Below are 17394 nucleotides of genomic sequence, written 5' to 3' on the forward strand. Positions count from 1 at the left end.
TTTACATCAAGTATCTGATAAACAATATAAGAAAATCATTATTACAGTTTCAAACACTTACCAGTAAATGGGTTACTATTACTAACAATTAATTCATTTTTTGTAATATTATTTCCTCTCCAACAAGAGCATGAGTAGCTTCCATTGTAATTCTGACAATATTTGGCCCACAAATCAAAGATGAGTTGAGACAGACATTACACAGAAGTGAAATAAGATCTTACCAGTGCATGTGTTATTGATGCTGATGGTGAGATTTGGGAATGTTGAAGTAAATCCATCCAAACATGAGCAATTGTAACCTCCATTTATATTTGTGCAGTTAGAATTTGTTCCACATATAGATGGATTCACCTGACATTCATCTACATCTGGAAAGAGTATAGCACATACAAAACAACTCAGTATTTTACTTTTTTTCTTCAAAAATTAAATAAATAACTTTTTATAATCTCAACCAACATTTCTCAACCAAAAGTTTGTTTTGGATATGCAAGGTTCCTTATGGAACCACTCATCTAAAAATGGTTCCTCTATGGCATTGTGGAATACTTATTATTTTTAAAAGTGCACTTACACCGGTCAGCCATAACATAATGACAACCTGCCTGATATTGTGTAGGTCCCCCTTTTGACACCAAAACAGCCCTGACACGTCAAGGCGTTAACTCCACTAGACCTTTCTATCAGAACCAGCATTCACTTTTTCAGCAATTTCAGCTACAGTAGCTAGTCTTTTGGATCAATGACCCTTGGCCATCCATGACCCTGTCGCCTCTTAACCTCTTGGACCCTTGCAGACCGGGAACACCCCACAAGAGCTGCAGTTTTGGAGATGCTCTGACCCAGTTGTCTAGCCATCACAATTTGTACCTTGTCAAAGTCACCAGATCCTTACAGTCGCCCATTTATCCTGCTTCTAACACATCAATTTATAGGACAAGTGTACTGTAGTGTTAGAATCAGAAAAAATGGGCAGGGTCAAGGCTCACTGATGCACATTGGAAGCGAAGGCTGGCCCATGTGGTCCAATCCAACAGACAAGCTACTGTAGCTAAATTGCTGAAAACGTGATAGCTGGTTCTGATAGAAAAGTCTAGTGGAGTCCATGCCTTGACGTGTCAAGGCTGTTTTAGTGGCAAAAAGGGGACCTACATTATATTAGGCAGGTGGTCATAATGTTATGGTTGATTAGTGAATGCTACTGTTTGTATTGGGTAGTCAATGAAATAGATCTAACAAAAAGAGATAATTTTTAATAAATTACTTAAACACTTACTGGTGCATATATTATATTAGTGACAATTAGAGAACCCAGATCTGATGTGAGATATCACCTGTGCAAGTGTTATTAATGTTGATGGTAAGATTCGGGAATGTTGCAGTAAATCCATCCAAACATGAGCAACTGTAACCTCCATTTACATTTGTGCAGGTGGAATTTGGACCACATAGAGATGGATTCACCAGACATTCATCCACATCTGGAAAAATAACAGCAAATTCAGTAAAATAACATGAAGGTTGTGTTCACTGTAGTTAGGTTGTCTTGGTTCCTTTTCAGTCAATCACTACAATATCACATAAATGACAGATGAATTGGGAACCAAAACACTTTGAGTGTAACTAGAAAGAGCCAATAAATATTGGCATGCAGTATTTGCATCTGCCGGCCATGCCCTGTTGGGGGAATATAAATAGGTGACAGGTGCACAGCATATTCAGCTTTTTGATTCGGTGCTGAGCAGTTGTCTTTTCTGCTTCTGACAATTTTGTACGAATCTTTCTGTGTGTTGGCGCTAAGGTGTGGCAGTGGTGCCATCCTTTCCACCCCTTTATTTTAAGTGTATTGCTGGTTACCCCTCTTAGCTTCAACACCTAAAAGAGTTTCCCCTAAAATTTACAATTTACATGGCAATCCTGCTTCCTTGTCTGTTTATTAATTTCATTATGCTGTAACGTTAAGTTTCAAGTTTCAAGTTTACTTTATTTATAAAGCACATTTAAAACAACCTTGGTTGACCAAAGTGCTGTACAACATATTTCCAAGAACAAAAATCAAACATTTACAAAACATTAAAAGCACAAGAGTATAAATAAGTTTTTAAAAGGCTTCTAAACTCTGTCTCTGTGGTTGCTGTTTTAATATCTAAAAGCAATCTGTTCCATAGCCTGGGGCCAGCTACCGCAAAGGCTCTGTCACCTCTGCATCTCAGTCTGGATTTGGGTACTCGTAACATGTGGTTATTTTGTGATCTGAGCAGTCGGATTGGTTTATGTTCAAGTTAAGTTATATGTGGATATTTATTGACATATGAGACGTTCATTGCAGTTATATACATAAGCAATATACGAGAGGCTGTGCTGTATCGTGAATAAGTAACAGCTGAAGGGCAACCCTTCAGCCGTTTCTTATGCACGATACAGCACTTGCCTCAATTAAGTACCTTATTGCTTTTATAAAACGGTTACCACACAATATTAAAGTAAAAAAAATATATTAGTGCAACTTTAATGAAGTTAAATCAATAAAAAGCATTCCTTCCGCTAGAAAAAATTGTCCCTGACCATGAACAAAAATGTGTTCCAATCACTGATCTATATAAATGACTGGATTGCGCATAGAACGCTTAACGTAACAGCGTGAGGTGAAGCCAGCGCAGAGTTCGAGCCGCCATCTTGGTATACCCAACCGGCAGAGGGCATCATTGACTTCCATTCAAAATCATGTTTTAAATTCACCCGCTTTACAGCGTATCAGTCACGCAAGATTATTTTTAGGATATATGTACGTAAATTAACTGTTAATTCTGGTATTATTTGCAGTGTTTATGTTTTAATCGGTCAGGAAAATGGATTTATAAAAAACCGTTAAGGTGAGTGTGTCTGCTGCATTCTGTTAATGACACGGGTATAAATAAAGTTTTTTTTTACATTCAGCTACACGGTCAGCGTTATTTCTCTAAATAAGTTTAGGTAACTTGTAAGATTAGATAACATAAAACCAGCTAATTATTGCATGCACATACGGTACAAAGTATGATTATTTATTTAGATTTCAGAATGAGCACGTTTGTCATTAATACTAAATATGCTGCGGTCTGTCTGCTGATCTAATACTGTAATAAAGATGAATGTATAATAACTGATAAAAACTAAAATGTACAACTTTCAGTAAATAACTATGTACATGCTTAGGACATTTGTGTTGTAATAATGTACAGGGTAACTTCACATATAAAAACGAAGACTAGTAAAGTGATGTTTTATCATTAAAATCTGATTGCGTCCATTGATTTAATAGAATGTTTGGGTATACCAACATTGCGGCGCGGTGGCTTCACAGTTGTGACGTCATGCAGGGACGTGCACAGGATTTTTTAGGGGCAGTTGCTCTGACCTATATAAAGGGCACCCCCCCCTATTTTTTTTTTTATTTAAACTCACGGCCTATATGAAGGACTGGGAATAACAGGGTCTTTATTAAAATCAGCAAAAATGTTTGCCTAATCCCTACCAAAAAATTGTAGCCTAGGCTGCTTGTCTGCAAGCTATGATAGCTAGCTGCTATCTGTCTGATTATTTAGGCTTAAACGTGGCAAACTCAGCCTAGATTCATGAAGATTTTAAAAGAGGTGGAAAGAGTAGCCAAAAACTTTACTCAAGTAAAAAATACAAGTAACTAAATAAATAAATACTCAAGTAGAAGTAAAAAGTATGCATTGAAAATAATACTCAAGTAGCAAGTTACTAGTTACTCATGAAAAAATAAATCTAGATATACACGTGCACGCACGCACGCACGCACACACACACACACACACACACACAATACAGTGCCCTCCATAAGTATCAGAACTGTAAAGACAAGATTTTTCTGTTTGCTGTGGAGACCAGAAATTGGTAAGATAAATATCAGTATGTCAGAAGTTTAGAATGTCACATTTTATTAACCTTTGTTTATGTTTCAACACATACATGCTTTAACAACAAAGAACAACAGCATTACAGTTTTTACCAATTGCTTACACACGTTTTCAAAACTAAGTCTCCTTTTTTTTCAAAACTCTACACACAATTCTCAAAACTGCACACACAAAATGCAAAATAGCACATATCTCCTTCAAAATGCAACACTGCATTCAAAATGCCACAAACACGTGTCAAAATGAAGCATTTGCATCAAATGGCAAACACTTCTTTCAAAATAATACATTTTTGGATATACCATCTAAACACTGCTGTTCTAAATCTAAAGCTCTTTGGTCTTTCATGGGCTTATATCTACATTTCAATACAATGTTCTACAGTGAAAGTAATTTGCCGAGAGAGGTAAAAAGTACACCGGAGACGCCAATGCAATGTAGAAACAGAAAATATTCATTAGTCCAAATATTCCTGTTGTATACATTAGCATACAACAAAACTATAAACATGTAAACCAAAAGTATATTCTTTACAGTAGAATACAGTAAATTGTGTGTGGGGTCCTGTTCCAGGAATTGGCAGGGGGGGGTGCAGATTGACAAAACAGTGACCTTTGACCTATTTATAGGCATATCTATTAGGGATGCACCGAATATTCGGCCACCGAAAATTTTCGGCCGAAAATAGCCCAAAATAGCATTTTCGGCTTTCGGCCGAAAGACTTTTATCACCGAAACAATACGGCCGAAATGTTGTGATGACGCAAACAGAAACCGCGACCTGCACGTGCTTGTCTGAAGCAACATGTACTGTATGCGGCGTGGATGTATTTAACCGCAAAAAGGTGGTAAAGTACGCACAGAGGCACATGCGGTTGTGTCCGGTCCAGACGTGATCATCACAGTGAGTACTCTCTTCAAAGATCAGAACTCTTGATGTGTAAACTTTAGAGAGAGTCGCGCAAAAGTGTCTCATACTGTATAGTCCATTAACATACATGTGCCGAATAAAGCAATGAAAAACAACGTAACGTTTTTATGCTGCGCTGTTTGGGATTCGCCTTCGTTCTCTGTGTGCGCGCGCGCGTTTAAGTGCTCTCAATAGTGCACACACGAGTGAGACGCAAACAAGCGAACGTAAAATCTTTCTGTTATTGACAGGGCACATATAAACAAAATTATCTCCAAAGTATTCTTTTTCTAATAAAAACATTTGTTTATGTCTTAAGTGTATGTATAGATTACAGTCATAAACCAGTCTCTGCTTACAGTAACCTCAAATAACCTACTGAAGTCTAACAAAGAGACAAATAGCTCTAAAAATAATAATATAATATTTAATTTATACAATAAAGACAGTGTTATGACTCATTTAATTTGATTTCTGTACCAAATGCTAATGTTAGCCCTTATTATGTAATGTGCAGCTTTGTTCTTTTTTATAAATGTTTGTAATTTCTTTATTTGTTATTAGATTTTCCCCACCCCCTTTTTGCTGATCTGAAAAATAATCCGATCCATGCCTCAAAAACTGTAATGTGATCTGAACCGTGAGTTTTGTGATCTGTAACAAACCCCTAGTAAAGTTAGTACACAGTGATAGCCATAAATGCATTTGTACTAATAATTGGCATAATAATTTATTTCGGTGTTTCGGTTTCGGTTTTTCGGCCTTGGTTTCCTCATTTTCGGTTTTCGGTTTCGGCCAAGAATTTTCCTTTCGGTGCATCCCTAATATCTATACTACTGTAAAGTAAAGCAGTGATTGGTTAGTGATCAGTAAAGCATTTAGTGTTTGCACATGTGAGGAGTGTGTCTGTGTGACCTGGTGAATGAGTGTAGCATTTTGATTGGTTGTGTTTGGAAAAGGAAAGCAAGTGACTTCCTCATAGATCTTTGTGTTTTAGGTAGAGAATTGTGTGTAGTGTTTTGAAAAAAGTGTTTTATGCAATTGAAAACTGAGTCAAAGGCTGAGAAATAGCTTATGGTTTTGAAGATTTGGCATGTAGTTTTGCACTTTGAGTGAGAGGTTTTGAAAATCGTGTGACATGAAAAGATTTTGTGTGTAACCAATCGTAAAAAACTGTAAATGGGTGATTCTCACGAAAACTTGGTTTTAAAAATGTCAAGCATGAAAATGTAAAAATTGCTTAGATTTACTTTTTTTCCCACCAGACATTAAAAAACAAAGTCTGGAGTAAATAGGAGCATTAATTTAAACACTTTTACTTATCATTTAACACTTTTTGTAACATAATTTAAAAAATTAGTCCTAAAAAATCTCATTACCGCAACAGTCAGAAAACATCAACACTGACATATTTTCAAAATGACATGACAAACCTGAAAGAACATAATTTGGAGATTCTGCACATGCATTTAAAATCAAAGTATTATGCTTCTATTAATTAAATTAACATTTAATAAGCATCTGTTGCGGTAATGATAATCAAAATGTCGTGTAAGCATTCTGACAAGACAATATTTCAAATTAACTGTAAAAAAATGATCTTACCTGGTAGCCATCTTGAAGTAAGTGGTCCATGTGCTTGGTCACTCAAAATCAAACTTTATTAAAATTCTGTATGTGTGCTTAAACTATTCTCAAAAAGTGTTGCGGAGGATGAGAACATCAGGCATGGACACATCATTTTCCTAATTTTTCTTCATTATTATTATACATGAATATTCAGTAAATATTTTTTCTGTCATCTAAAGTAGTCTAGCAAAACATCCATTTATTTTATTTTTTTTAAATATTTTTGTGTTAATTTGATTAAATTACAACATAACGCATGTTCAAACACAGCCGGACACATTGCGGTAATGAGAATTTCAGCAGAAAATGAGATAAAATTGACAAATTATAAATTCTAATGTTGAAATCACACATTGTGCAAGGTAGAACACAGTATTGTGTTAATTCTGATGCTTTTTAATATTACTATATTACACATTTTATAGCTAAAATCATTAGTGCCGTGGTGTTTCAATGGTTTCGTGAGAATCACCCAAATGCTGACTTATGTATGTTGTACACAAATGCACATATGTGAATCAAACTGATCATACACATTTTATGCTTTTCATGTGTAAACAATCAGGACACAGCTAAGTGACTATTAAAAAAAATAATGTGACAGATTCTGTACTTTTGTCTCATGTTCATCTTTTAGACATTTCTTGACTCCATAACAAACAGAAGAATACTTATGAAGGGCACTTCTACAGTATGTGTAAAACTGCAACGTACACAAACAGTACAGAAAAAAAGAATACAAACACAGTTTGTCAGGCATTTCAAATTAACAAATTAACTCTAGTCTCAATGTTGATGTAGCTTATAGACCATGTCAAAAGATGTAAACAACACTGGTCCAGAAGCACTTCTTGTTTCAGTTTTTTCAACACTAGATAAACGTTGGGATAAAATACAACCAACAGAACATATAGAACTGAATCAAAAAGTCAAAGAAACACCTTAAAGATAATGATATATGTAAAATAAAATAAAAAACAGTCAAAAACTGAAACGGGAAGTGTTTCTGGACAAGTGTTGTTTACATCTTTTGAAATTGTCTATAGCTGAAATATCAGACAAGTAAACTGACAAAAGTTTTGCATATGTATAAAGTTAGAAATCTCCTCAGATGGTCTGAGGACATTGACAGTTTACACTTACATAAAAATGATTTGAGACAAAACTCATGTTTTCTTACGTTGTCATGTCACGTGTGTTTTGTGAGAATCACTTACATCATACAGTACAGTATACAGCGAATCAGATGTCAATCATCGATGGATTTTCTTCAATCTGTGCTACCCCACCAAACATGGAACGTCTGGGAGACATTCAGATCATGTCTGTATAATGTCCGTTAGTTCAGACCCACTTTTAAACGTCTGCTGGACGTGCAATAGAGGGTCAGTGTCTGGACGTCACCCTTGCACCCCTTTTGGATGTCTGTGAACGTACCAAAAAGGTTCAGTGTATGAACGTCAGACTATGACTCCTTATGGATGTCTGTGGACGTGCAAACAGGGTCAGTGTCTGGACATCACTCTTGCACCCCTCTTGAATGTCTGTGGACGTGCCAAAAAGGTTCAGTGTATGAACGTCAGACTACGACCCCTTATGGATGTCTGTGGACGTGCAAAACAGGGTCAGTGTCTGGACGTCACTCTTGCACCCCTTTTGGATGTCTGTGAACATACCAAAAAGGTTCAGTGTATGAACGTCAGACTATGACTCCTTATGGATGTCTGTGGACGTGCAAACAGGGTCAGTGTTTGGACGTCACTCTTGCACCCCTCTTGAATGTCTGTGAACGTACCAAAAAGGTTCAGTGTATGAACGTCAGACTATGACTCCTTATGGATGTCTGTGGACGTGCAAAACAGGGTCATTGTCTGGACGTCACTATTGCACCCCTTTTGGATGTCTGTGAACATACCAAAAAGGTTCGGTGTATGAAGGTCAGACTACCACCACTTATGGATGTCTGTGGACGTGCAAAACAGGGTCAGTATCTGGACGTCACTCTTGCACCCTTCTTGGATGTCTGTGAACATACCAAAAAGGTTCAGTGTATGAACATCAGACTATGACCCCTTATGGATGTCTGTGGACGTGCAAACAGGGTCAGTGTCTGGACGTCACTCTTGCACCCCTTTTGGATGTCTGTGAACATACCAAAAAGGTTCAGTGTATGAACGTCAGACTATGACCCCTTATGGATGTCTGTGGACGTGCAAAACAGGGTCAGTGTCTGGACGTCACTCTTGCACCCCTTTTGGATGTCTGTGAACATACCAAAAAGGTTCGGTGTATGAAGGTCAGACTACCACCACTTATGGATGTCTGTGGACGTGCAAAACAGGGTCAGTATCTGGACGTCACTCTTGCACCCCTTTTGGATGTCTGTGAACGTACCAAAAAGGTTTAGTGTATAAACGTCAGACTATGACTCCTTATGGATGTCTGTGGACATGCAAACCCACATGGAAAGAACCTATATGAGGATATATGCACATATATGAAACCTGCAGCTTATATGCATATCAATTCAATTCAATTTTATTTATATAGCGCTTTTCACAATTTGGTAATTGTATCAAAGCAGCTTTACATAATAGATGTAGTGAAAAGCACAGAAAATCGACAGATAGCATAACATAATACACGATAGCACAAGCAGCTAAATTTGCTGCGGCTATATATCAACATTATAAGCAAACGTATTACTAATGTAACGTATAGAAGTTAAGCCCAAAAAGGCTGCCTCTCCGGGTTGAAAAACCCCCTAGGAGAAAAAACCCCCGGAATTTTAGCCGGGGAAGTAAAAAAAAGTCCTAGGAGGAAAAAACCCTTGGGAGATATATATATATATATATATATATATATATATATATATATATATATATATATATACACACATTAAAACGGAAGGAGATTAAGCGGAGATTAAGCGGGTTCTGCCGGTGGTCTTTGGTCAGGCATCAGCTGGACATCACGTTGAAGAACAGCCAGTAGATCAGAGGTGTGCCGACTTTCACATTTACCGGAACTGGATCTGGATCTGTTTGTCTTATTGTCCTCGGGATTGAGGACGAGACAGGGAGAGAGAAACAAAATCTTATTAGCGTAGGGGCCGTTCACATAAAAAGCAAGTGTCACACAGTAATGTGGTTTTAGTCAGCTCGGTTCCGGGCAGGCTAACTATTGCTGGTTAAGTGTATTACATATAGTTGATGATTTTAGAAACAGAAACAGAACTCGTTTGACTAAGGCCAGAGGCCCCACTGTCGTCGTTAATACTAACGTACAGTGGCAAGCGGTTCTGTATTACATACTATTTTTAAGGCCAGGGGAAAAGGCCAAAAATTGCAAACCGACCATATTTGGCAATTAAGACTCAATCGACAACCAATGCAAAGTTTCAGCATATTACTAAAGAGTATTAATGACATTTACCATGTTTTGGAATGTTGACGAAAAAAAGGTTTTAGTTTATTCATTAATTTATTTATTTATTAGGTTGTACAAGCTAGCTATTGGGAAATAAGTGTATTACATATAGTTGACGATTTTAGAAACAGAAACAGAACTCGTTTGACTAAGGCCAGAGGCCCCACTGCCGTCGTTAATACTAACGTTAATATATACAGTTTATGCTGCATATACATGTAGGCAAAATTGAGGTGCATATCATCATTTCTACATTTGTGTCCATATTAGTCCATTGTCTGTTAGCAAGCAAACCTCAGGACTGACATAAACTAACAGCAATGAAAGTATGAGAGCATGACACATGAAACGTGATAAAAATAAGGTTATTCCATCAAGTACAATTGTTCCTAAAATACATGTAAAAACATTATGTTGTTTATAAATGAATATGACACCAAACACCAAGGGTTTTTTTTGCTCATCCACTGTATTTTTTCTGCCTGCTTTAGCATAGAGCCTATCTTTAGTACGGTGTACATTTTAGGACATCCTCAGATGTCAGAGTCAGGTGTCAGACATCAGATGAAAAGGCATCAGGTCTCAGAAAAAACGATGTCAAGTTTACGAAATTGCACAGTCATTTCTCAGACATCAGATGAAAAGGAGTCAGGTATCAGAAAAAACGTTATCAGAAAAAAACGGAGTCAGACGAAAAGTTCTCAGATGAAAAGTTATCAGAGTCAGGTATCAGACATCAGATGAAAAAAGTCAGTTCTCAGAAAAAACGCTATCAGAAAAAACGGAGTCAGACGAAAAGTTCTCAGATGAAAAGTTCTCAGATGAAAAGTTATCAGAGTCAGGTATCAGATATCAGAAGAAAAGGAGTCAGGTCTCGCACAACAAAGCATCGGACAAAACGGCATCAGAAGATTTTACACGTGGCCCACCCCTTCACATGACATCACTATCGCAAACTTACCGGAGATCAAAAAAGACTTATGAGGGCACTTTTGTTTCTTTAACTGTGTATTTAATTGTAGCCTTGACATAAATTATTGTTGTTCCCTTTCCCACTAGCCTCTGTATAACAATGATTTATTTAAACACGATTTTACACATGATCACGCCTTTTCGCGTACCGCCACTATAAAGATATTGATATGTTTTTCTTTATTAATCCCTGTATAACGTGAGGGCCGGCACCACGGGGGGCACTATCCGGCACTATCCCGCCCCCTCAGATCACCATTAATGTTGAATGGGATTTTAATGATAAAATGTGTTATTTAAAAATCACATTTGCGTAGTGTTTTGTCTTCCTATAGTGAATAATAAGCTAAAACAGCAATATTTTAGTTAAGGATGGTATGTGAAAGCAAACATGAAGGCTACGAACATTCCATAATAATTCAAAGTTGTATATTGCAATGCCAATGACTAATTTCACCATGGACATTCAAAAATGGATTAAAAAGAAAGAAACTACAGCAACTGCGGTCCGTGTACTTTTGCGTCCATTCATTTTTCCTTTATAAACCATGATATGAAAAATAAAATATAAACGGTTGTTGTATTTTTAAAATGCAATATTAAATTTCAAAATTTAAATTCAAACTGTATTTAGAACATCATACCCCCCCCCAAAAAAACCAAATACTGATGTATTTTCATATTTTTTTATGATTTTTGCACCTTTATTATAAATTTAAAACTAAAATTAAAAAACGCGATTATTAGCTATTTCACATTCAGACTTCTTTGGCAGTGATCGCAGTGCTTTGCTTCATGCATGTAAACATCATCATTCTACACATTTTGTAAATTTCTTAAAGTTTTGTCAAATTATGTTAACACAGCAAGCAAAAACCGAGTATTTTACAATTGAAAAGCAAATAATTTGAATTTTTTTTTCAGTTTTACAAAAATGCTAATTTTGGTTCTTGTAATTTATTTACTTTACTTACACAGTTTTGCTGTTTCACATTAAGGCTTCTTCTGGCTGTGAATTCGCAGAGCGCGGCTTTATGCACGTGAACATTCTATTCATTATGATTTGTAAATGTATGTGATTCTGGTCCTCTGGCCCAATATTTCCCCTTTCTTACTGTACTCATTTAGACTATTTTAAAACGCGTAGATTATAACTGGCAAGACTGAACATCTACAAAGTTTGAAACTATAAATGTTGATTTGTGATAATGGGCTCTATCTTACACCCAGCGCAATGCAGCGCAATGCGCGACGCAAGTGTCTTTTGCTAGTTTCCACCATGCACAATTATAATTTTCACGTTTAGCGCCGCGTTGTTTAAATAGCAAATGCATTTGCGCCCCCTTTTGCGCCCATGGGCGTTCTGGTCTGAAAACGAGGTGTGTTCAGGCGCATTGTTGGTGCGTTGCTATTTTGAGGCAACTAAAATAGACTACGCCACTGACCAACAAAAACCTGGTCTAAAGTCTAAAGTCAATGGCGCAATGTTTTTTTGTTATTTGAAGAGCACATTAGTAATATGCGCCGAAACGGGACGACAACGCGGGTTTGCTTAACAGATACATGAATGCGCAGCAGCACAAAAACGCTTTTAAATATGAAAGATTTAAGGATTGAACGTGAAAGATTATTATTGAGTCTCTTGGACATAAATGAGGACTAATTATGAGACGTTAGAAGGCACAAAGAGCTGCTTCACCTGCAGCCTGGTAAGTAAATAAATGCTTTGCTTTAAACAAATGCATCTGTTTTTAAATGTTTTTAATGCTACCTCACGGATTTATTGTATATGATGACTCTGTACCTGTGGATATGGTGAGATGAGAAACATTTTTAAGTAATGCTTAAAAAAACTGACGCTGTCCAAGTGCTGAACCTTGCGGAGACTTTGCGGTTTGTAAATTCTTTATCTCCTAACAACGTAACAAATAAAGTATTTTTACAGTACAAACCTTTTCTTACATACCTGTAAATTATTTTTTGATGATATATTGGATAGCCATTTAAAGCAATTAAAAGCCTGCTTTTTAACTTCCATGACTAAATGAAAACTGGTTTTAAAGGTTTTAATGAAAAAAATAACAATTTCAATACAAGTGTTAAACAACACAATTATTTAACATTAATCTTAAATTGGGGATCTTCTTCCTCCGCTTAGTTTTTCAGTTTCAACTGAGGGGTTCTACCTTTAACGGCTATTTTTTATTAACAAGCAGTCGGTGTTCATGCCAATTTGATTGTTTTAGATAGAGCCTGATTTGTGAAAATCATGTATATAAATAACAAACTACTTTTTTACTGTTTCAGGCGGACGTCTGTCTTTTTTTATACTGCATAATCTCTCTATTTTCGCACAGTCCTTCCCGTTCACTTTGAACATTTCTCGTTGTGAATGAATGTTGATTTGCGTTTAAATACCTGTGTCCATAACTTGTTGCGATGACAGATGCGCACAGGCTGAATCTAAAACTAGTCAATTGTTTCTGGTTTCTGACTGCAACACTGCATGTTCATTGAAAATAGCCGTTAATTATAAAACGTGTATCTGTCTTCCGCATTCACCGGCTTCCCAGCAAGCAATTTTGGCTAAAACAAGGCAAAATTTAGGTTGTCAGTGAAAGTTTAATAGTGTGAAGGGTCTCTTGCTTCCCCGCTATGGCCGGCCAGTGGGTGGAGCTGTACCGCTACATCATCTGCACCTGTGGCTCGTTATCTTTCATTATTTAAGTTTGGGGTTGATTGTGTTTGGAGAGAGATCTCTGCTTGGGTTTCGTTTGGTTAATTTGTGTTTAGTTACTTCTTTATTTTGTAAGTATTGGTTTGCTTTTTTGTGGTTTCAAATACATTTGTTCCCTTTAAATTGTCAAAAAGCCTTATCAAGTTCAGTTTAATTATTACATTCTTTAAATAAAAGATTAATTATTACTTTGGGTTTCACTGCGTCCTCCTTTTTTGTCATGACTTGAGCCGGTTGTGACAATAGTCTAATAGCCCAAAAATAGACGATGCGTATGTTTACAACATGTAAAAGAAATTAAAGCAAACACCTTGAACACCTGTTGCTTACTTGATGGAATACAGTACTTCTCCAAGTTACTTTGGCAAAAGCGGCATGTAACCAAATTCAAGGTTATTTAGGGTAGAAGTGTGTTCCTATTGCATATAGCCGGACCATCTCGTTGTTTGCTTGCTGTGTTAACATAATTTGACAAAACTTGAAGAAATTTACAAAATGCGTAGAATGATGATGTTTACATGCATGAAGCAAAGCACTGCGATCACTGCCATAGAAGTCTGAATGTGAAAATATCTAATAATCGCGTTTTTTTATTTTAGTTTAAAATTTATAATAAAGGTGCAAAAATCATAAAAAAATATGAAAATACATCAGTATTTGTTTTTTTTTTGAGGGGGGGTATGATGTTCTAAATACAGTTTGAATTTAAATTTTGAAATTTAATATTGCATTTTAAAAATACAACAACCGTTTATATTTTATTTTTCATATCATGGTTTATAAAGGAAAAATGAATGGATGCAAAAGAACACGGAATGTCCATGGTGAAATTAGTCATTGGCATTGCAATATACAACTTTGAAATTATGGAATGTTCGTAGCCTTCATGTTTGCTTTCACATACCATCCTTAACTAAAATATTGCCGTTTTAGCTTATTATTCACTATAGGAAGACAACACACTACGCAAATGTGATTTTTAAATAGCACATTTTATCATTAAAATCCCATTCAACATAAATGGTGATCTGAGGGGGCGGGATAGTGCCGGATAGTGCCCCCCGTGGCGCCGGTCCTCACGTTATACAGGGATTAATAAAGAAAAACATATCAATATCTTTAGTGGCGGTACGCGAAAAGGCGTGATCATGTGTAAAATCGTGTTTAAATAAATCATTGTTATACAGAGGCTAGTGAGAAAGGGAACAACAACAATTTATGTCAAGGCTACAATTAAATACACAGTTAAAGAAACAAAAGTGCCCTCATACTGTAAGTCTTTTTTGATCTCCGGTAAGTTTGCGATAGTGATGTCATGTGAAGGGGTGGGCCACGTGTAAAATCTTCTGATGCCGTTTTGTCCGATGCTTTGTTGTGCGAGACCTGACTCCTTTTCTTCTGATGTCTGATACCTGACTGTGATAACTTTTCATCTGAGAACTTTTCATCAGAGAACTTTTCGTCTGACTCCGTTTTTTCTGATAGCGTTTTTTCTGAGACCTGACTTTTTTCATCTGATGTCTGATACCTGACTCTGATAACTTTTCATCTGAGAACTTTTCGTCTGACTCCGTTTTTTCTGACAGCGTTTTTTCTGAGACCTGACTTTTTTCATCTGATGTCTGATACCTGACTCTGATAACTTTTCATCTGAGAACTTTTCGTCTGACTCCGTTTTTTCTGACAGCGTTTTTTCTGAGTCCTGACTTTTTTCATCTGATGTCTGATACCTGACTCTGATAACTTTTCATCTGAGAACTTTTCGTCTGACTCCGTTTTTTCTGATAGAGTTTTTTCTGATACCTGACTCCTTTTCATCTGATGTCTGAGAAATGACTGTGCAATTTCGTAAACTTGACATCGTTTTTTCTGAGACCTGATGCCTTTTCATCTGATGTCTGACACCTGACTCTGACATCTGAGGATGTCCTAAAATGTACACCGTACTTTAGATTCATATCCTTTCCCTTAAAAATAGCCACTTGTAAAACTGATTTTGGAACCAGTTGTACTTCCCACTACCTGTTGTTGTAGGTGTGGCTCTTATTACACTCAAGTCCAAATATTGCCTCCCAGCTCCCCTTGGAACCTCACAGAACATCTTTTAAACGTTAGACAAAGACATTATGATTACTTCTTTTAGACGTGTTTTTGCTCAGTGGGTTCTCTGGACAAATGCAGATGACATTTCCGACTGCTACAGTCTGTCTGGAAGCTAAAGGGAAACAAAGTATTTTGCCTTCTTTTTTCGTTTCAGTTTTCTGCAAAGACATGTACAGAAAAACATATACTTTTTCTATGTACACAAAAGGCCTATTTCTCATAAATATTGTTCAGAAATCTGTGTAAATCTGTGTAAGTGAGCACTTCTCCTTTGACAAGATAATCCAACTCACAGGTGTGGCACATCAACATGCTGATTAGACAGCATGATTATTGCACAGGTGTGACTTAAGCTGGTTACAATAAAAGCCTTGGCTCTCCAGCACCTTGTTTCCAGCCGGGCTCTGTGTCTGTCTGGTTACATCTCAGGCTCTACCGCCACCGTCTGCAGCTCTGTGTCCATCAGTCGGCACCCTGGTCTCCTCCATGATGGTTCCTTCCACTCCTCCATGGCTTATCATGCTCATGTGTCGCCTTGCTCAAGGCCCCATCCTGGACTGCATCTTTCTTCCTCCTCCTGGCAATCCATCTGCCTCCAGAACCTCCTCCTACTCTTCATTGCTCTCCACGGCGCAAGTTTGCAGGGATCGTCTGCTCTCGCTCACTGGACTACATTACCCATAATCATTTGCACCCCCTCAACCACCATCTTTAATTGTTTTATACACACACATGCTTACCATTGTCTTTATTCATTGTCAGTTCTTGTTTATGTTATGGGTATTTACCCATAGTCTGTCAAATAAAGTTCTGTTTAGTGTTACCTGTCATTGTCCTTATCCTTCTTACATACTGTGACCAATATTACAAAATGTCTCTGCCCACCTAAAGTTCTTGGATAGGTACATGTCAGCCAAGGGGATGGGTATTTAATATTTTAAAGCAGTAGGTGTGCACACGGTCAACATCCAGTACCTGAAAGTGTTGATCTCCAAACCCTTTGTAGCATATTTGGTGATAAGACCATTTTGAACGGTTGCCTTAAGAAGTTAAATTGTACACCTGGTTTAAATGGAGGTCAACAGGGATGTCTGAAATTAAACAATTAAAAATTGTATGATTGTCTTTTAGAGGTCTGCAAAGACATCGAAAAACCCTGTAAGGATGTCACTTGGATTACAATAATGAACATTTAAAAAACATCCTTTTAACAATGTCTTTTAAACGTTTAGCAAGCATGTCAGTAAGACGTCTAATTTCAACACAAAAAAGACGTCTAAAAAAGACGTTGAATGAACGTTGTCTCTGGCTCCCCACTGGACGTCTTTTAAATGTTCAACAAGCATGTCAGTAGGACGTCTAATTTCAACACAAAAAAGACGTCTAAAAAAGACATTAAATGAACGTTGTCTCTGGCTTTCCAGTAGACGTCTTTTAAACATTCAACAAGCATGTCAGTAGGACGTCTAATTTCAACACATAAAAGACGTCTAAAAAAGACGTTGAATGAACGTTGTCTCTGGCTTTCCAGTAGACGTCTTTTAAACATTCAACAAGCATGTCAGTAGGACGTCTAATTTCAACACAAAAAAGACGTCTAAAAAAGACGTTGAATGAACGTTGTCTCTGGCTCCCCACTGGACGTCTTTTAAATGTTCAACAAGCATGTCAGTAGGACGTCTAATTTC

The 17394-nt window shown here is 36.9% G+C and overlaps 1 protein-coding gene across 1 annotated transcript in view; it reads right to left on the reverse strand.

Annotated features, from left to right (window-relative positions):
- The window catches only part of LOC135738171 (uncharacterized), a 334980-nt gene that overhangs the window by 140270 nt on the left and 177316 nt on the right, over positions 1-17394 (reverse strand). The window contains 2 exon segments of the mRNA XM_073811486.1: positions 225-371; positions 1338-1484. Coding sequence (XP_073667587.1) covers positions 225-371; positions 1338-1484 — 294 coding nt within the window.

This window comes from Paramisgurnus dabryanus, chromosome 12 (assembly GCF_030506205.2).
Source record: "Paramisgurnus dabryanus chromosome 12, PD_genome_1.1, whole genome shotgun sequence".
In the NCBI taxonomy this organism is placed as follows: Eukaryota; Metazoa; Chordata; class Actinopteri; order Cypriniformes; family Cobitidae; genus Paramisgurnus; species Paramisgurnus dabryanus.